Below are 21728 nucleotides of genomic sequence, written 5' to 3'. Positions count from 1 at the left end.
AATGGTTCTGTGAACTTATTTATTTCTCTTTCCTGTGTGTGTTTGGTACTGTCTCACACATGTTGCTGTTGGATCTTCACGTGGCCATCCCAGTCAGTGAAGTTACTAGTAAATTCACTTTACAGAATAACATAAAAACAGTCCTAAGAAAGAATGTGGTTCCCTGAGTAGGAAGTGTGTGCATTGGAAAGAAAGAGTCTTGGGAGTGCTTGGCCTTTTCTCATCTCCTTCCTCTACTCCAGATTTCTTACTCTAGTACACATTTCTCATTTTATTTTGTTAATTTAAACTAAATAAATTGTGTGTGTAGGCATACACTTAAGTAATTAATGCTTCTTTTATGCAATTAAATGGATGTTACTATGTAACTGAGACTCAGATAAACTCTATAATCATTAGAGAGATCTTGTGAGTGTCTGACACTTACCTGTTTGTTTTAGATCCTTGCACTTGCCTCTGATGCCTGTAAAGAAGTCGTCCTCCAGGTCCCCTCTGAACTACCTGCCGAGAAATTTGTTGGCAGAGGTAAAGAGCGGCTACAGTGTGTGGTAAACCCTGATGCGGTATGCTCTCTACAAGTCCCTGTGACCTGTAGGACCAGGAGGATCTTGTGATTAATAGCTAAAAGCAAACAGTGTGATCATTTTAATACATGTTATATCATAGCATGAAATAATTATTTATTGAAAAATATGATTATCCAAAGAAGATAAAAAGATGAAGTTCAAATAATAACATAATTTTTGATATTTATATTCCATGGATATATTATGTATGCTAAATATGCTTCTAAGCATTTGAAAAATAATATTCAAATTATTTCTTGAGTTTGAAGGTGTTCTTGGATTTTCATCACTAAACATTTTGATATTTTACTGAATTTTACTTCCACTTCTTTTTTTAGGTGTCCATTGTTTTAAAGTGTGCTGGGTATCAAAGCCAGGGCACTGCATTGCTGAGCAATATACCCTGAGATATGTCTTAAGCTCTGTATATTTTTTTTATATATAAATCAATTCTTTATTTTGCTTAACTACTAAAATAAGTGTGTGCTTCCTCCCAACTCCCTTATATACATATCACTGGCCGATCAATTCCTTATGTGATTTAGTTGTAGAAGGAAAAAAAATTAACTAAATATGAAAATATGTTAATTATTTTACATTTGGTGTAGACTTCAGTAGTATTTTGATCTAGTAACTCTTTACTTTAATTCAAGTAGTGTGTCGTCTCTAATAGCTGATTTTGGATAAGAAATAAAATCCATTGTGTCAAATATTCAAATACTGAAGTTCACATATTTATTTCAGGACACATATCTCTTTAAACACATGTAAAACCAAGTGTTAGAAGAAATAATAGTGTATTTTGGGAGGACTTTAACCATATAATCTCCCACATGATTGAAAAATACTTTGGTCTCTTGAACATGCATACTATAAATAACTTTTGAACTCTATGTTGCTAAATTGACTGCTATGTGTATTTTCTGCAGTGAACCTGATGGACTGCCTTAAATCAGCAGACATAGTTCATCTGAGTGATCCTGACTTCCAAGTCTTAGAAGATGGTTCTGTGTACACAACCAATTCTGTTGTTTTGTCCTCGGGGCAAAGAAGCTTTACTATATGGCTTTTCAGCACAGACAGCCAAGAAGAAAGGGAGATATCTGTCCATTTAGAGGGCCCCTTAGAGGTAAGGGAGATGTTATGCATGGAGTGTAATTGGTGTTTCTTTAGGGCTAACTGACACTGACAAGGAAGATGTGGACCCAGAGAAGACTTGGGATGGTTTGGTTAGGAGGGGAGTGAGAGCCAGGGTCAACGGTGCTTTAGAGAAGGAGGCTTGGTTGGGAAACCTGTCATTACAAGTTGTCATCCCTTTCCTTTGGGATAAGCTTCATATGAGACCAGGAGACAGGACACAAAGAAACACTTTGATTTGGGGGATGCACTGCCAAAAACAAGTTTGGAAACTCTACCTCTTGAAAAGCCCACAAAAGGAGTTGGGGCCAAAGACATAGATAGTTTAAACAGGTGTTTACTTAGCCAAGTCAAGCCAAGAAAAAAAAAAAAAAAACACTCTAGAGATTCAATTGTGTTGCTTCAGGGCAGTGATCAGCCAGTGAATTCTGTGTTGTGGATCTTATAAAAAAGTTTTATGAATATTCATGAGGTGTGTACTATATTCTTGGGAAAAGGTGATCCTTTTTTGGTATCAAGTTATGATGGAACACATCTCACTTTTTAAAATTTTAAACAATTTTTATTAGATATTTTCTTCATTTACATTTCAAATGCTATCTCGAAAGTCCCCTATACCCTCCCCCTTCCCCCCCCTCCCGGGCCCTGTTCCTCAATCCACCCACTCCTGCTTCACTTCTAACTTTTACAGACTTTTTCCCCCATGGTCCTCTAGAAAAGCCCACAAAATAAGTAGGGGTATGGTAGGGGTGGCATATAGGGACACAAAGCCACAGTGCAAGTGATAAAATGATGACATCAGGCCTTGGGGGATGCAGAACCTTTGTTAGGGGACGTGTGAGGGAGAATGCCCTGTTTCCTTAGTTTCCAATGTATTGGGAACAGGCTAACTGCGGTTCACTATGCTCACCCTCACAGGGGTTCCGAGTGTCTGGAAACTCTGCTACCTGGACACAGCTGCAACTTCCTTCTTTACCTCACATTTAACTCCTTGCATACCCTCTGTCTTTAGCATGGCTAATAGTCTTAGAAGACAGATAACAATGTCAAGGTTTCGACTACTGTGTGTGCCTATTGATTCTGACACCAAAGGTCAAGAGATCCTCTAGTAGTCCCTGGCTGTCCTTCACTGAGTCGGTCTGAGTGCTGTCACCGTATTTCTCTCTTCATTCTGACAGATCTCTCTTGGTCCCTGGGCTCTGGCTAGTTGCTGGTGAGTGGAATGTGCTTCTGGTAAATCTGGAAGTGAAGCCATCCAAGTCATTCTCATTCCATCTCCTTCTCCTGGGCTCTTGCATGGCAACGTGGCAACAAACATTTGATTTTCAGCATGACAGCTACTCTTCTGGTCCATCTGTCTCTCTCTTCTGTATTTCACCAACTTATTTTCTCAAGAGAATGGCTGGCATCACAATAACCAGTCTTATTCTTCATCAGTAGTGTTATTATTTCTGCAGTATTGGTTTAGTTTGGTTTGGAAGTACTACCATGGGTTTACATGTCCCTAGCCAATCCTTATGAGAGGAGACAAATGTATCAGTTTGAATGTCTGGGGATGAAGTACTTATCAACTTTAACTTTTTTTGCCTTCTAAATCAAGGTACTAAATAAAAGACCACATACAGAGAAGGTTCTCAGCCGTGCCAAGAGAAGATGGGCTCCTATCCCTTGTTCCATGCTAGAGAATTCATTGGGTCCCTTCCCACTTTTCCTTCAACAGGTATAGTTTACTTTTGCTGTGGAAGTCTGTCATTTCCACTTTCAAAAATAATCAGTAACTATTAAAAAAAATAATTGTGTGAGGACTGGAAATGTGTCTCAGGGATAGAATGCTTGCCTGTTATGCTTAAGACTTTGAGTGAATCCTTACTAATTAAAACACGAAAGTATATAAAGTAGTGACATGTAAATATAAGGATGGAAGGTTTAGGTACCATGCTTCAACATAGGTATGTAAATATTTCTTAATAGTTGTGTACACATTTTGCAGTTTTAGTCATGCAAATGTAATCTATAAGAACTGTAAAACCATCCTGTATTCTAAAGCAGTATCAGTACTGTTCATTTTATATACTATTATAAAGATAGCTGCTTTCAAGTGTATCATATATTTTGACCAAATTCACTCCTACCTACTCACTTCTTTCTCCCTCCCTCTTCCCACCACCCTCATTCCTTCCTCTACTCCCCCTTCTGCTTTCACATCATCTAGAAATAGGTTTATACATGTCTATATGGTCTAGATACCTGAATGGGTGAAAATATGGTGTTTTTCTTCCAGAGCTTGGCTTATCTACATAGACAATGTCTTGTCTCTCAGCCTCAGGCTGGCCTTACCTCCTAGTTCTCCATCTCTCTTTCCTAGTACTGGGACTACAGGCAGATGCCACCACACCTGGTGAAAACCAGCCTTTAAAATACTCGGCCAAATACAATAAAACCTCAGGCCTTAAATTGAGTGGCAACAGATAATCACTCAGTATCCTCTTGCTTTAGTTTTCAGTACGGAGAAGTCCTAAGTGTGTGGTTCATGTATGTAGTGTTTAGTTTACAAAGGATTTTTTTGATTTGCTTCTATGGGATTTTGCATGTATCTTGATTTTGCAAAATTTTCATTGTAATTTCTTATTATATTGCTGCATTTTTCTGAAAACTGAACGCAGCAGGGGATAATTGTTTATTTTAGTAACTGGCAGTGAGATTGAATAAAAATACATGTACAAGTTCTGCTGAAATAAACGTATGTCTCATGTTTATACTATCTGCTCTCTAGATCCAGTCTGACACAGATCAAAACTATACCATATACTACTCCATCAGAGGCCCAGGAGTTGATAAAGAGCCTCTAAACTTATTTTATGTGGAAAGAGATACTGGAAACCTGTATTGCACTGGTCGTGTAGATCGTGAGCAGTATGAGTCCTTTGAGGTAACGTCTGAAGATCATGTGTTGTATTAAAAGAAAGCTGGGGAGGAAAGGGTTTATTTGGGTTATGCTCCGCATCACTGTTCATCACTGAAAGAAATTAGGTCAGGATCTTGACCCAGGATGGGAACTTTTAGGCAGGAGGTGATGAAGAAGCCATGGAAGGGTGCTGCCTGCTGACTTGCTCATCATGGCTTGCTCAGCCTGCTTTTTAAATAAAACTCAGGACCACCAGCCCAGGGATTGTTCCACTTACAATGGACTAGGAGGACCTTCCCATCAATCATTATTAAGAAAATGCCCTACAGGCTTGCTTACAGCCCAGTCTTATATAGGAATTTTTTCGACTGGTGATCCCTGTTTTCAGAGGACTCTAGTCCCTGTCAAGTTGACATAAAATTAGGCTACATAGCAGTTATTAACTTCAGTCACTATATCACTTACTCCCTTACCCCCCAAAATCAAAAGGAATAAAAAAATCATTAGGTTATTTCTGGCTTTATGATTTTTTTTTTCTGTTTTATTTTTCTAAAGGAGAAAACATCTGGCTATGCATTTGTTTGTCAGAGGGTTTAGCTCTGAGAAAAGAGCATGCTTGACCCATGTGAGAAACTGAATTCCATCCCCAGCACCACAAAAGAAAACAGGATTATTTTTACTTACTATTTTCCATGATTTTCCTCTATTCACAGCTGACCGCATTCGCAACAACTCCAGATGGGTATACGCCAGAGTACCCACTGCCGCTTCTCATTAAAATAGAAGACGAGAATGATAATTACCCGATCTTTACACAGAAACTGTACAGCTTCACAGTTCAGGAAAATAGTCGCATTGGTAAGTAGCTCCACCACTGATACAGGGCAGCTTGAGTGGGCTTTAGTTCATAAACTGAGCCTCTCTGTGGCCACAGGAAAGCAGCCTCCTGTGGTGGCAAGAACAGGACATTTTCTTCTGTCTTTTACCGGTTTCTTGGTTTGACAACCTGTGGTTTCTTAGTTTCTTATCCAGTCAATGGGTTATCTGTAGACAAGAATATCAAAAAGACTGCATGCATTCTGGTACCCTCCAAATAAGTTACTTTACATATCTATGAGAGGGAAATGAAATGGTTTTAGGTGAGGAACCTTTAAAGGAAGTCATTCCGCACGTGAGGCTATCTACTGCACTCCAGCGGTGAGCGAATGGGTAGGAACAGTCTGAGCATGATCAAGAGTCACTGAGAACCTTTGGGGACCTACCCTAGGAAGACCTGACTGAACCAATTACTGTTTAGAAAGAAGTGCCTCAAATGGTTAATGTAAGCACAGGCATGCAAATGGAAAAAGAACTCAAGAGTAATCAGGAAAAAAAAAAAACTGTTATTTTATGTAGGCATCTATTAAATTATAAAGGTTGTGATCCTGCTCTGTCAAAAGTCCTCCAGAAGAATTCCAAAGTAGCTGAAAAGAGTGAATTAAGAGACATAGAGCACATGCTTGGGTTTGGAAACTAGACTGGAGCTTTCCTCTGCAGGGTCTACTGTGGGGGAGGTCTGTGCAACCGACCTGGATGAGCCGGACACAATGCACACTCGCCTGAGGTACTCCATCCTGGAGCAGTCGCCTTCTCCACCCATGTTATTTACTATGCATCCCAGTACTGGTGTGATCACTACCACGTCGGCTCAGCTGGACAGAGAGGTAACAAATGTCAGCAGAGAATGCTGGATTAGAGCCTAGCTTTTAAGAGCACACTGTCTCAGCTGGACAGAGGGGTCACAAAAATCTGGAGAGATGGCTCATTGGTTAAGAGTGGATACATAAACATGTTGTGCTGGGAACCTAACCCATATCAACTGCTCATAGCACCAACCCCAGGGGATTGACACTCTTTTTGACTCTCTGACCATCCACCCTCACACAAGCACCCACATATACACATGATGATAAATAATGATGATGAATCTCAATTGAATATTGATGATAAAGTCGGTACCAAACACTGGACACATGAAGGAGTTTACTACAGTGCTTGGCAATAAACTTTTAAACTCTGGATTCCAGGGTGCGCACATAGCTTCAGGCCTTTTTAAATAGTGGAGCTTCTCTTTTGTCTGCAGATAACACAAATCTGTATTTTAGGATAGTAAAAAGGAATTTCTTTGCTTTCTCAGTCAACTGACTATTTTCAATAATCTCAGTGTACTTTGCTGCAAAGGGCACATGCATCTCTTCTGAGAGATGGCAATGTGAGGTTCATATGGGTAGGGAGGCCAAAAAGTTGGGAGTCATTCAGGCCTGCTTACAAAAGAGGTTGTGAGGGAGACAAGGGCTTCAGAAGGTGCCTGTGAGTAACATAAACATTAGCACTTCAGTTTTACTTTAGTTAGTTAATGGGTGAAGGCAGGAAGGATTAGCAGGAGCTGAAATTATGGTAAGAAGATGGCTGAAATGAATGAATGACAAGCAGACATTTTAGTTTTGAATATAAACATGTACTTTGGACAGGACATAAAACATCTGCATTGCTGTGGAAACTAACGTATGTGCCCATGACTACAGTGTTTCTCTTCCTTTTGAAAGTTCTTAAAGCTAACTGATTATATATTGAGTTGAAAGCACTTTCCCTTTGAGAAATGACTCAGTTTTCATATATTGATCATATATGATTAGAGTGATATATTTTTCTAGATGTAAATGCTGTGAAATAGAACAATGTTCTTCTAAATTATTAGTGCAAGACAAGTTACAGAGTAGAAGTCAAGATTCCATTTATAACGATGCTCTTTTATCTAATAGTTACATTTCTGTTGCTTTCAGTTAATTGACAAGTACCAGTTGCTAATAAAAGTCCAGGATATGGATGGCCAGTATTTTGGTTTGCACACAACAGCAAAGTGCATCATTACTATTGAAGATGTGAATGACAACCTGCCCACATTCACTCGCACTACAGTAAGTGTGTGCTGTTTACTAGAGAGAAATGCTTGACTTGGTGTTAGTTTTAAAGCGTGTGTATCCCTTTCTGTGCCTCATGGATTAGCACAAAATGATCACAATGACCTGCAGGTTTAAACATGAGAACATGGTACTTTGAAAATTACAAGAATGAGGCTTACTTCACATTGGTAATTTATTTTGTGAGGCTCAGTTAATGAAGCTTTCTTCTTCTTCCTTCTTCTAGTATGTGACATCAGTAGAAGAAAATACAGTTAATGTGGAAATCTTGCGACTTACTGTTCAGGATAAAGATTTAGTTAACTCACCTAATTGGAGAGCTAATTACACCATTTTTAAGGGCAATGAATATGGAAATTTTAAAATCGTAACAGATCCTAAAACCAATGAAGGCATTCTGTGTGTGATTAAGGTAAGAATTCATTATTAGATTGGATGTTTGTAACATATAATAGCAGGCAAAGATTTAATGGGGAGAAAGATATTATGGTAAATGGAAACATAAAATATATAATTTAGGTAATTATAAATACTATTTCATTTATACATATTAAATGAAATGAACATATTCATTTTGAGTAACTGTTAGTTTGCTTTCTATAGCTGTGATAAAGCACCATGAGCAAAAGTATCTTGGGGAGAAAACGTTCTTATTCATATTTGCTTGTACTTCCATATCACAGTTCAAAGAAAGGATAGGAACTCAAGGCAGGAACTGAAACAGAGGTCACAGAAAGACACTGTTTATTGATTTGCTCTCTTTGCTTGCTTAGTCTTGTTTCTTGGATACCTTAACAGCTTCTTAGGGGTGGCACCACCCACAATGTGCTGGGTCCTCCCACATCAATCATTAATCAAAAATATGACCTCACAGCTGTCCCACCCTAACCTAACCAGCCTTTATCCCTGGATCATTTTTTGTCAACTGTCCTTATCACCCCCCTAACCAGGCATAATAAAGCATACTTTCCATCGACCATGGATGAAGAGATTTATAAAATGAACAAATAGTGTCTTTAAGCTTTCTATATCCTTGTTCCTCCAGTGTTGTGTTCAAATCCAAAGACTTATACTCAGTTCAATTTTAGATTAACTGAATTTATTCTTTGAGCTAGCAGAAGGGCAACATCTTTAAACAGCATCATGCCCTGCCAAAGGAAGTAAAGGTAGGGCTTATAAAGGTGGACATGGCAGGGATCTATGGAATCCCACAGCTTTAAGAGTTTATAGAAGAGAAAAGCTGGGGAGCAAAATGCAAGAGGCCAAGACTTGGGGAGTTTACAAAAGCAAAAATCAAGCAGTTAAGTACCTCACAGCAGGAATACCATTATCCTACCCTTATCTCACTGCAGGCCACTGGGATCTCACAAGCATTCCAGGGCAAAGGTCAATGGCCCTTAAGGAGTACCTGGTTCTTTAACCATCACAGGGCTAAATTATTTGCAAATTATTATGCTAGTCTGAGCACTCCCAGAGAAGTATTTAATGATTGGGATAGAGCAGTTTCTTTCTGAGCAGGTAATAACCCAGTGCCGCTCACCCTGTAGGGTTGGCTGTCACATCCCCATACTACTAAACGTTTTATAGGCCTGGAGCTACAGCAGCATGCTGGTCTAGCACACACAAGGTCCTTGATTCAAGTTCTAAACCAATTTAAAGTGGGCATGGTGCTACACAGCTGTCAAACCCAGCCATTGGGAAGTGGAGTCAAGAGGGAGAGAAATAAATGTCATCTTTGGCCAATCTTGGACACATAAGACTTCAAAACAAAACAAAACAAAACAAAACAAAAACTTAACAATTTGACCTAGTTTTTGACTTCCAAATCCAGAGCAAGTAACTATCCTTCCTAGACTCTAAGACAAGCTGATTTAAAGTAACTAGTGTAAAATAACTGTTACAATCCAGACCTGAAATTGGAGTTTACATTGAACATATAAGTGATTGAGTCTTATCTAGAGCCTTATCTGGGATACCTTTCATTTTCAGTTTTCTTTTGAGGGAAATTTGTTGTTTGTTGCCAGCTGCATCCAAACACTGGATTTATTGAAAGCTCCCCCACAGTGCAGGCCTGTGTTAAATGTTCTCATGACTCTTCCCAATCTGATCCTTAGTATTTTCACATCAGCAAGTCCTTTATGTAATGCACTTCACACCTGATCATCTACGCATTTCTTGTAGCCTCTGGACTATGAAGAACGGCAACAGGTGACCCTGCAAATTGGCGTAGTTAATGAAGCTCCATACACTAGAGAGGCTAGCTCAAAGTCACCCATGAGCACAGCCACAGTGACTGTCACCGTGACAAATCAGGATGAGGGTCCCGAGTGTATCCCTCCAATGCAAACTGTGAGGATTCGAGAAAATGTACTAGTTGGGACTAGAAATGATGGATATAAGGCATATGACCCAGAGACCAGAAGCAGCAATGGCATAAGGTATTTGTTGTGTTCTTGTTCTTTTAGCATTGACAATGCTAGAAAAGTCCATAACTCTTGTTATTGGCTTTATGATTTGACTCATGATACTTCTTGTTGTGTTCCTTCACTGTGGTTAACAGGTACAGGAAGTTAAGTGACCCAAGAGGGTGGGTCACTGTTAATGAAGATTCAGGATCGATCACCATTTTCCGAGCATTGGATCGAGAGGCTGAGACCGTCAGAAATGGCATCTACAATATTACAGTCCTTGCATTAGATGCAGGTAAGAAATTTGCTTTTAAGATAGCTACCTCCATTTTCGATTGTATGCTTCCTCAGTTTTAAAGTAAATTACATATTTTTAATGTCATTGTGCCTGGGATCAGGCCTTTCAGATATAACACAAAACACCCTGCTAACAAGCCCTGCTACCAGCCCAACAACATACCTGTTCATCTTTTGAGACAAGAACTCACTGTGCAGTCCTGGCCAGTTGGGACCTCTTTGTGTAGAACATATTGGACTTGAATTCATAGAGATCTGACTTCATCTGTCTCCAAGTGCTGAGACTAAAGACCTTTGCCGTCATGTCCAGCCTACCAAACATACAGTTTTAAAACTGGCTTCATATACTGTTAATTTATTTTCCCTCAGCATAACATATAATTAGAAGTGTGCTGTCATTTATTAACCCATCAGCTACAGACTCTTTAGTATTAGATGCAACTATAAGATAACATCATCTAAGATAGGGCCAATGAGATGGCTCAGCTGGTTAAGGTCCTTGCTACCAAACCTGAAGACCTGAGCTTGATTCTCAGACACAAGGAGAGAATGGACTTCTGCAAGTTGTCTTTTGACCTCCATTGTTGCTAGTAATAGTTAAACACATTCCATAAAAATTAAAAGAAAAACCAATTTTGTATAAGAAACAGTTATAATATATTAATGATAGTCCTTAGAAAGTGGGAAATCTTCTTTAGAAAGATGTATTAATTTATCTTGTAACATTCAGGAATGTTCATAAGGAGGAGGTGTTTAGTAACATAATACACTTAGAAAACATAACATTTTACAGGAAACTAACAGTATACTTGGGGTCTAGATTTAAGCACATTGTATAAAAGGCATCAGTCACAGTTAATTGTGTGTAAAATGGGAGAGGGCAAATGTCAGTTCACATAGCCCACTTTGGTGTCTGTTGCTATGATGAAATGTCCTTATGGAAAGCAACATGGAAGAGAAAGGGACTTTTTTAAATTCACGAGTCCAGGTTGTGGTCCATCATTCCAGGCAAGTGAGGGCAGACACTTGAAGCAGGTAGTCACCTCCACAGTGAAGAGTGGCTTGAGTGAAAGCATGTGTATCTAGTGCTCAGTGACCTCTCTCTACTCTACAGCCCAGGGCTCAACATCCAGGGCTGATGCCATTACTAAGTGGCTGGGTGTACTCACCTCAGTTAAGGCAATCAGAACCACCCCACAAACCCCCTCTGCACAGACATACCCACAGGCCAATGGGATTCCACTCCTGACAAGCTGACAGGTAAACTAACCCCACACCATATAAGAACCTAAAATATAAAATTATATTTTGTGCAGCTTAAAAATTCAGAAAAACATGAGCACAGTGATTGTGCATATAAGACCTATTTAGTGTGTGAAGTATAATTTTGTTATAAGATATATTTGTTTGGGTGTGGTGTATCCTGGCAATTACAGTACTTGGATATTGGAGGCAAGAGAATCAACTCAAGGGCAACCTCAATTACACAGTAGGTTTGAGGCTAAACTGGGCTACCTGAGATTCTTTCAAAAAGAACTTGAAAAACACAAGGTATAATTGAATTTAGTACATTTGCACTAAATTTAACTATGCAGTTATAAGAAACATAACTCATTATGCTCTAACCAGCAAAATTAAATAAATAGGTGATACTGGAAGATGATTTAGATGTTACAACTCTTTCTAAGTTAACTCAAACAGTCTCAGAAGTGAATCTTCTCAAATATTGTTTCTTTGCTGATTGATCCTTCCTCTTCTAGAATATGTATTAGATGAATTTTTGCTGTTTGATTTTTTTTTAACCAGGATTTGAGGTGTGATCTAATTTCTGTTTAACAAATCACCTTTTTGTGTCCTTGAAGATCTTACATGTGCTTGTTTCAAAGCTCTGATGTAGGGTAAATGCATCTTCCAACTGGCGATCCTGTTGTTTCTGTTAACACTAATCATTAGGACCTATCCTAGCATTAATAGGGGGTATCTGATAGACTCCGCCTTTGGAGTCTCCCCTCCTACCTTACTCTATTTTAACTGGAAGGCAGTTTTGTAGTGACCTGCACATACATGTCTGGTCTGTGAACCAGACCAGTTCTTAGCCTGGCTGCCTGGTGTGTGTAGCCTGTGATGGCTCTAGAATGACCAAGACCCAGCCCCTGTGACAGAGGGGCCTTAGCTAAAGTTTTGGTTCCCAGGCAAGCTTAGTTTCCATTTGCTTAGGGTGGCAACTGCATATAAGACATGCCGTCAAGCTCTGGTGGTGAGGTTTTTGTTTTTCTTTTTCCTCCATCTGTAGTGTCCAAATCCTCCTTAATATGTGGAAAGAACAAATGGTTTAAACAGGACTCCTTGTTTCATGCTTGGCTTTAAACTTCATAACCTCCTTCCCCCGTGATTACTTCATCTTTGTATGCCCCAGACTTCCTGATGCAGTGCGCTGTTTAGAGTTATCAGAAGGATTTACATATATGAATGACACGTTAATTACAGAAGTTACACCCACAGTCCTAAGTTCCGTTTATTTAGTCTATAGATGACGGGCTATTTATGAGGCTACACCCATAACGATAACGTCTACATTTGGAAATGTCTCAATACCCTTGAACCATTTGTGGTTAAATTTTCTAAATACATATCTTCTACTACTCAACTTCCTTCTTCCAAAACCTAAGTATGTATGCCAAAGTCTAGTCTAGTTCTCTAGTCTAGCATTCATAAGTTCTCTAGTCTAGCCTTCAAGGGTTCTTAGCTCTTGCCTGTGTCAGCTTCCACCTCCTGCCTTCTCCGTTTTCTCCACATCACTGGTATGTGTGACATGCTGCCCACACTTAGTATAAGGACCCCTTCTATACATTGTTTTTGTCTCTTCAAAATCAGCTAAAACTTCTCTGTCAACATTTTTCATGCCTAGTGAACATGATCTAGTGAACAGATGAAAATATCTAAGTAGCAGTTATTATATGTATAGTCAAGCCACTTGGAAGCAATAAGATTTTTCTTTTAGTGTTCCCAGCGTTGTTGCTCATGACTGTATTTGTTGCAGTAACCTATGCATTATAAGTGATTAGTAAATATAGATATTAATTTTCATTGTAGGATTTCCTAGCAAAAAATAAAAGAAAGAAAAAAAATGTGTGTTCTTACTGCTTTATGTCTAGATGGGAGAAGCTGTACTGGAACTCTGGGAATCATACTTGAAGATGTGAATGATAATGGCCCATTCATACCCAAGCAGACAGTGGTGATATGCAAGGCTACCACGTCCTCTGCTGAAATTGTTGCAGTTGATCTCGATGAGCCAGTGAATGGCCCACCATTTGATTTCAGTTTGGAGAGCTCTGATTCGGAAGTTCAGAGGATGTGGAGGCTAACAAGAATCAATGGTATGCGCTTTCAAATATTGCCTTTCCTTTTCAATATCAGTATTCTCTCTCTCTCTCTCTCTCTCTCTCTCTCTCTCTCTCTGTGTGTGTGTGTGCGTGTGTGTGTGTATTTTGGAAAATAAGAGAAAAAATCATTGTAAGAGAACCATTTAAGAAGGTACAAATTTTGGTATAATGGGCAGTGAGCCCCTCCAGTGTTGGCTGTTGATGATATCAAGGACCCCTGAAATAGTCCTTAAATTTGCATTCACATACAAGCACTCACCTGCGTGGATGTTTGGAACTGTGGCCTGCCAAGCAGCTGGGGCAGTAAGTCCTTGTGGGGGTATCTGTATCTTTCAGAGAGCCCATCATCCCACAGCTTCTCTCTGACAACATGCTGGTGTCCCAATGTTTTGTGTCTCCTGTGTTCCCCTTGGGAATCTTACTCACTTTGGTTTCTAGTTGACTGTAGCCCAGAAGGGACCTATTGTGACAAGAATGGCTGAACGTAAAGTGGCTTTTCTCCATTGCCACACTGCATCACACTGACACCAGCACTTAATTGTAGTCTCCTGTATACACTGTAGTGGACTGGGAGGTCATGGCCTCATAGCTCCTAACTCAAGAAGAACACTCACCTTTGGGTGACTTGAAACATCACCGTTTTAAACCCCATGCTTTCAGTGACAGTGCCTCAGTTTCCTGCCATAAAAGTGCAAGCTAAGGCACCCTGTCTTAAACCATGATGATCTATGCTAACAGGATACACAGATTTTAAAACAACACTCTCTTGTGTGTTTTGGGGAGGAGGAAAGAGATTTTTATTTGTTCTTTCTTAAGAAAAGATAATTTTATTTTAATATTTTGTCGTTCCTATTTGTTTAAGGTCATAGTATTTCAGTTTAAATGCCATTAACAGAAAATGTAGGATTTTGAATAATTCTCTTTAGCCAAATAATATTTGCCTGTACCGTTGTAGTCAGAAGGCTTGTAAATCATTTTGTCTCTGTGGTATAAGAATTGAACCCAAGGTCTTGTACATGCTGGCCATGTGTTCTTTAACTGAGATGTAACCTAGTTCTAAATTTTCTTATTTTAAAAATACCAGTCCTTGAACACATGTGGAAGCTTAATAAATTCCAGGGTAAGAAGAATGTATCAACAGAAGTCTTGAAGTGACATGGATTTCATGTCGAGATCTGGATATACCAGTTGTTACATAAGTCTGACAATGGTATTTATTCTCTTGGCGCATTGGTTTATCCATGTGTAAAATTGGATTATTTCTAGAAATCAACAAGATAGTGAAAGACATAGAATATGACTCACTCCTAGTTTTGTTTTTGGACTCATGATTATGTCTTACACAATTCATTGAATTGGTAACTGTGGTTTCTATTGAAATACCAGCTCTGTGATTTTTTTTTTTTTTTTTTTTTTTTTGGTCCTAGGAAGCCAATTTCACATTGGGAACTTCAAATACTACATAGAAAATGAGCACACCTCATTGGGAAATTAAGTAACACAGTGATTAGTCTATGGCCTGTGGCCATCTACAGTGAGCGTCACCTTACATCTTTTGCTCTGAGTCTTAGATCCTATCAGCATTTGATCTGTATATTTTCTAGTTTTGATCTAAAAAAAAAAAATACGTCAGAACAGCAACAAGAAAATTTAGTTGGTCCAAGTGTCTTATAGGACCATAAGATCAAGTTCCTTTGGTGTGCTTATGACCTGCCTGTTAAGTAAATGTGTTCCAAGTTGTCAGAACCAGTTCTTGTTGGTAAACCACAAGTATTCACGTCCATTTGCCACTTTTTTTTGTTTTGTTTTTTTGTTTTTGAGACAGGGTTTCTCTGTACAGCTCTGGCTGTCCTGGAACTCACTTTGTAGACCAGGCTGGCCTCGAACTCAGAAATCCTCCTGCCTCTGCCTCCCAAGTGCTGGGATTAAAGGCATGCACTACCACGCCAGGCCATTTGGCATATTTTATGAAAGAGAAAAAAAAAAAAAACCTTAACATACCCAAATTTCAGATGGCTGACTCCGTGATGAGTCACACACGAAGGGGAATCTAGAGTGATGGGTTTAAGTGACTAGATTAAAGATAGGACAAAGACTAACCTCTTACCAAGTTTATTAGTTATGGTAGCAAGGATTTGTTTAGGAACTGATAAAAATACTTTATTACAAGAACCAAAGGTCTTTAATAAAGAGGCAGGGCTCGGCGAGAAAGGCATTGCCGCTGGAGCCTGAGGCAGCTGCTCACATTCCATCCCTAGTCAGGAGTCAGGAGCCATTAATGCTGATGTTCAGCTCCAGCCCACGGGACACTGCTTTCAGTGTGGGTCTTCCCTCCCCATTTAAATCTCTCTTATAAAGCCCCAAAGACACATGACTATAGGTGACTTTAAAATCTGTTCAGGTTGGCTGTGGGTAGAGGCTTTCAGTTCAGCTACAGCTTCAGGAAGGATCCCAGCATTTATGATAGTCCATGAGTGTCCATTTGTAGGGAAGTGGATATCTGTTTGATAACTAGCCGGGTTTGTTCAAGAAGCTTTTGTATGTAACACCTGCTTTTATTGATTTATTCAGACACAGCAGCTCGTCTTTCCTATCAGAATGACCCTTCATTTGGATCCTATGCAGTTCCCATTCGAGTTACAGACAGACTTGGTCTGTCCTCACTAACCACATTGAATGTCATTGTATGTGACTGCATTACTGAAAGTGACTGCACCCTCCGCTCTGGAGAAAGGACTGGCTATGCTGAAGTGAGACTTGGACCATGGGCTATCCTTGCTATACTGTTGGGCATAGCCTTGCTATTTTGTAAGTTCTTTCTTGAGCTTAACTCAAACTCTTATAAGCAATTTAAAATTATTCTTATAATGAATGTTAATACTTATAGGTAGTGGTCTGAAAAGTGATACATTTCCATTTAACACAATATATTTAACATATACCCTTTAAACTTTCTATATATACCTATTTTATTTTGGTGGTAGTGTTCCCTGTGTGAAGGTCAGAGAACAATTTTCAGGAGTCTCTTCTTTCCTTCCATTATGTGGGACTGGGGGAGGGAAGATAGGCCTTCCATGTTGGTGGCAAGCACATTTGTCTCCTGAACCATCACACCAGGTCATGTATTTAATACATACTTATGTGTAACTCTCCTGTCTTGTCAGCAGAGTTTACATTTCCATGTAGAAATATACTATGTGGTATGTGTTTGTTGCATAACTGCTCTGGGCACACTCTTCTATATATGCTTTGACATTGGCAAACATATGTTCTTGAAAGGTGTTTAGGGTGGACCCTTTAGTGAACAATTTATCCAAGCCAGACACTATCAACTCAGTTTTACATTATTTGATGAGACACTTAAAGGAGCCTCTTTCTTTCTGTCTCCAGGTATCCTGTTTACATTAGTCTGTAGTGTTTCCCGGGCATCAAAACAACAGAAAATTCTTCCCGATGACTTAGCTCAACAGAACCTAATTGTATCAAACACCGAGGCTCCTGGAGATGACAAAGTCGTGAGTCACCTGTGTTTTTTAAGCCAAATAGAGGATGATTCAGCCTATAGTATTTCTTCTAACCAATGTTTTTCCTCAGCAAACTTCTTTTGGTGTCTGATAACTTAGAAGCAAATGCCATCCATCCAGGGAGTGAATAAAATGCATCTAGTTCCCATGGATGTGTGGTATCTCAGTTTGGACATGCTGTGCTACTTGATATTAAAACAATCCTCTAGCGCACATGCACACTTTTTTGTTTGTTTGTTTGTTTCATATGTTTTGCGGCTTCAGTGTTAGGCCTCTATTTTTAAAAGCATCTATCTAAGCTGCTGTTTATGTTTTCAAGTGTTTCACTTAATTACTCGCAGATCACCAGCATAATTTTTTTTTTTTAAACCTGGCTCCAGCAATAAATCTCTACAGACTTTGATCATGGTGGGAAAAAGTTTATTGGCCTCTTCCTGACTATAATATGGGTTAGAGCTGAGCCTGAGGCGGACAGTCTAAAGTGGTACACCAGGGAGAGGCACCTGCTCAGTGGCTCTGAGGGTTTTAACCCAGTCTGGGAAGGAAGAACAAGTAGACATCTTCCAAATGCATGACTGCTGGCTGGAGCAGGAAAGATGGAGACTGCACAAACAAACGACAAAACCAAACCAAATGACATAACCATACCTGAGAAAAAGACCAAGGTGGGAAAACCTTAATTACATGTCAGGATCTAAACACGCAACCAAGAAGAGGGGTGGCTAATGTGCTATTGTTTCTGGTATTTTCCTGCCTGGTTTACTGTTCAATTTATGTAGACTACAAGGAATACAGGATTATAGTAATTTTTTTTTCTGTGTATTTGAGTTGGAAGGAATGATGTTCAATGTTGAATGAGAAAGCTTGCTATTATTTCTGTTTCTTCTCTTGCCTGATAAGAGAATGAGTTTAGCTGAGAAAGCAAATACCTGTGGTGTGCACAGCATTGCTGCTTTTGAGGTGCTCGAAGGCAGGACAGAGCACGTGCAGTATGTTAAGGAGTCTTTAAAGGTGGAATCTACATGAAGCTTTTTGATTTGCACCGGCAATTTGTTTCTTATGTTAGATACATGTAGGTCAGTGTTGAAAAGACAGAGAGAGCAGGTCCAGTCCATGTCTTTGGAAGGATTACCTTGTGATGCTTACATCAAGTCCAGACAGTGTGTGCACTGTCTTTTCTTTCACTGCATGTTTAACTGATGCATGTCATTACCTTTTTAGTATTCCACAAACGGCTTGACAACTCAAACTATGGGAGCTTCTGGGCAGACAGGTTTCACCACCATGGGAACTGGAGTCAAAAGTGGAGGGCAAGAGACCATTGAGATGGTAAAAGGAGGACAGCAGACTTTGGACTCACGCAGAGGGGCTGGCTATCATCACCATACCCTGGATACTTGCAGGGGAGGACATGTGGAGGTGGACAACTACAGACACACTTACTCAGAGTGGTACAATTTCATTCAGCCCCGACTTGGTGATGTAAGTTTCTGAGTGATTCCCCAAACTATATTGATGTAATTTAAGTTTTAAAAATGGTTCCAACTTAAGAGTTTGTGCAAACTCCTCTTCTTAGTTAATGATGAGTCTATTTATTGGAAAGTTACTATTCTCAATTAATTTGGGTTTAATTATGTCCTAATTTATGTGGTCATTTAGTTTCCTGCATTTTCATTTGGCTTTTATTATTTTTTAAGGGAATCATTTTGTGTTAATGATTTTGCATCTGAAAAATTTTGTTTTAAGCAACCCAATATCTAGCACAAGGCAATATCAACACATATGACCACTTTGCCTGTTCCGAAAGAATGGAGCTCCCATCAATTTGGGTTCAATTTATCTGGGTGTGTTTTTCCTTTTACCATCATTTTGAAAGACAGAAGCAATGGCTGCATAAAACGAGTACTTGGGTGCTCGGTGACATGCAGGACTTTTAGAAGCATGCTAATACTGACTTTACAGTGTGATTTTATGATACAGACCAATCATGTGCATTTTCTACACATAGGAAACCATTAGAGGACACACTCTGATTAAAAATTAAACAATGAAAGGTAAATCAAAGCAATTCTTTTTCTGTTAGTACACTTTGGTGCTTAAAATAATAAAAATAAAATATTTTGTGCTTCTCCCCACCAGAAGGTACAGTTTTGCCATTCGGATGACAACCAGAAGCTTGCTCAAGACTACGTCCTCACATACAACTATGAGGGAAAAGGCTCAGCCGCTGGCTCTGTGGGTTGCTGTAGTGACCTACAGGAAGAAGACGGGCTTGAGTTTTTGGACCATCTGGAGCCCAAATTTAGGACATTAGCAGAAGTATGTGCAAAGAGGTGAACGACTTCTAATAGGAAAACGAAAACTAATAGATTCACTGCCTTGCCCTCCCTGCTTTTCACTGTAAACCAGGAGTTTTCAAAAAACAGAAGATGTTATATTGGGGGCTCCCTCCCCCATCTCGGTCTGCAGAATCTCCATGAAAATGCACATTTACAGAGAAACTTTGTAATTAGTACTTGAAAACCATTATGCATGGATTTCAATTACTTCTTTTTTACCAGATGACATCTTAGGTGGAAACTTGAGAAAATATGCATTGTTTACATTGGGTATAATGACAGCAGCCAACTTATAGTGCAATAAAGTTGAATGGATTTGAGACTATTTATAGACTATTGACTATAACCCAATTGGAGACTGTAGACACAATTATCTCCAGTTAATGGATTAACTGGTTGTTCATATGGTGCTTGGAAACAGTTGCTTTCCTAAACATTCTAAACTGTATATGCTGTGCCTTGCTTTAGTTATATTCTTGTAATATGGCCTGGCTTCATAGTACAAAGGTAGATTGCCAGGCAGCATTTGAGTGTGCTTGAAATTCTAATCCAGTGGGTGTTAGCTTCTGTTCTGTGTAAAATCCTGCACTGAATCACAATCTCTTTTGTACCAACTTTGTCAGTTAAATTTAGATTTCAAAACTTCTTTATAATGTGTTCTGTTTTTCTAAATGTTTTTGTCTGTGAACACCAAATGCTCTAAACTCCTATCCTCTCTATTTTAATTTTTTTTTTCATTTTCTCTCCTGTTTGACTTTGAAAGGTCTACTTCCAAGATATCCCTAAAAGTTATCTTTTCTCATAAAATAGTTGGTGTGTATGCATATCATTGTTGGTTTTCTTAAGCTCAATGTAATAGCAACATTATTGTTTTGGATTTTTTGGTAATTATTGCTTCATTTTTGTCCTTAGTAAAGAACTTTTAATTTTCCCAGTGAAACTATGGGACTCTTTCATGATCTTTTTGAAGCAATGTTCTTTGTGACAGAAGCAATAGTGTATGTAGAAGTAGGTTGTGGCAATCTAATATAGAATAGCATAGTTACAATTTCCATCTTTAATTCAAGGACACTGGAAGTGGGAAGTAGTGATAGAGTTTAGACTCAGCGTCTCAGCATAATAATCTCAAACAATCTCTAGGATAATGCCTTCTCCAGTGTTTTAGATGATATAGCTAGTTATAATTACATGGTTGTAAAATTAGTTTTAGAAACAGTTTGTAATTATAGTTATTTTATGAAATATAGGAAATGAGCCAAGCAATTTAAATTTTTTTAGAAATTTACACACAAGTAAACTTCATAGCTAGCCAAGTTCCAGATCACAGGACACACTCCCTTCAGTCAGTGAGCTCAGCACTTACCCTCGATGGATGCATATTCTAGGTTGGATATTCTTGGTGCAATATGGATATATGTGATTGTTCACTGTGTGTCTGTCTTGAATTTATCAAGTTGGCTTATAACAATTGTTTTCAGAACAAACATTGGGAAAAATTTTAAACATGAACTATGTATGCAGTGAGGTCATTGTTATTTAGTGAAAAATATTTCTCAGAGTTATTTTTAATAAATTATATATAAAATGGTTGTGTGCAGGTGGTGAAGATAATACGAACTAAGCTACTTTAAGCAACTGGTGTGGGTTGGTTACTTGGGTCTGATGTGTGTGAAAGTGGTTTTAATGGGGAGAGCCAGCTTCCTTTTCCCAGCTTCTGTTCAGGGATTATGGATTATCTGGATCCACAGACATACATGCAGCATTATTATCAGTACACTGGGTATTATTCCTGTGTTGTGGGCATTAGCGATTTTGCATTTTCTCTATTGTTATCATCTTAAGGTAGAATATAACTTTAGCATTCTTATCCTATATGTTTAAAAGACACTTGAATTAAAACAAAATAATGTGTGTGGTGGTGTCTTAGTTAGGGTTACTCTTGCTGTGATGAAGCACCATGATCAAAACTAACTTGGGAACAAAACAGTTTATTTGGTTTCCATAGATGAGATTTTAAGAAGAGAGGCAGGTTTACGACTGAAAGTGATACAAAATGTTCTACTTAAAATTACCACTAATAATAATGATTTTAAATACACCATACATACAGCCCCTTTAGTGCCAATAATAATCAATTAAGAAAATGACACAATGGAATCTATTTTGAGTTGTCTTTTGCCATTTGAGGCTGTATCCCTTCCTAGTG

The 21728-nt window shown here is 38.8% G+C and overlaps 1 protein-coding gene across 2 annotated transcripts in view; it reads left to right on the top strand.

Moving 5' to 3' along the window:
• The window catches only part of Dsc2 (desmocollin 2), a 29112-nt gene extending 7679 nt beyond the window's left edge, over positions 1-21433 (top strand). Inside the window, exons 2-17 of one of the 2 annotated variants that reach the window (XM_021150490.2) lie at positions 441-525; positions 1496-1695; positions 3304-3423; positions 4477-4632; positions 5322-5466; positions 6145-6311; positions 7431-7565; positions 7795-7980; positions 9750-10006; positions 10129-10271; positions 13429-13653; positions 16231-16467; positions 17050-17174; positions 18405-18665; positions 19192-19237; positions 19323-21433. In XM_021150490.2, coding sequence (XP_021006149.1) covers positions 441-525; positions 1496-1695; positions 3304-3423; positions 4477-4632; positions 5322-5466; positions 6145-6311; positions 7431-7565; positions 7795-7980; positions 9750-10006; positions 10129-10271; positions 13429-13653; positions 16231-16467; positions 17050-17174; positions 18405-18665; positions 19192-19227 — 2478 coding nt within the window. In that variant the 3' untranslated portion in view covers positions 19228-19237; positions 19323-21433. The remainder of the gene's footprint in view (positions 1-440; positions 526-1495; positions 1696-3303; positions 3424-4476; positions 4633-5321; positions 5467-6144; positions 6312-7430; positions 7566-7794; positions 7981-9749; positions 10007-10128; positions 10272-13428; positions 13654-16230; positions 16468-17049; positions 17175-18404; positions 18666-19191; positions 19238-19322) is intronic. The other variant, XM_021150489.2, reaches the window with a different exon arrangement.
• The last annotated feature ends 295 nt before the right edge of the window (positions 21434-21728 follow it).

This window comes from Mus caroli, chromosome 18 (genome assembly GCF_900094665.2).
Source record: "Mus caroli chromosome 18, CAROLI_EIJ_v1.1, whole genome shotgun sequence".
In the NCBI taxonomy this organism is placed as follows: Eukaryota; Metazoa; Chordata; class Mammalia; order Rodentia; family Muridae; genus Mus; species Mus caroli.
Note: the sequence above shows the minus strand (reverse complement) of the source record. Positions and strands in the feature narration are given on the sequence as shown.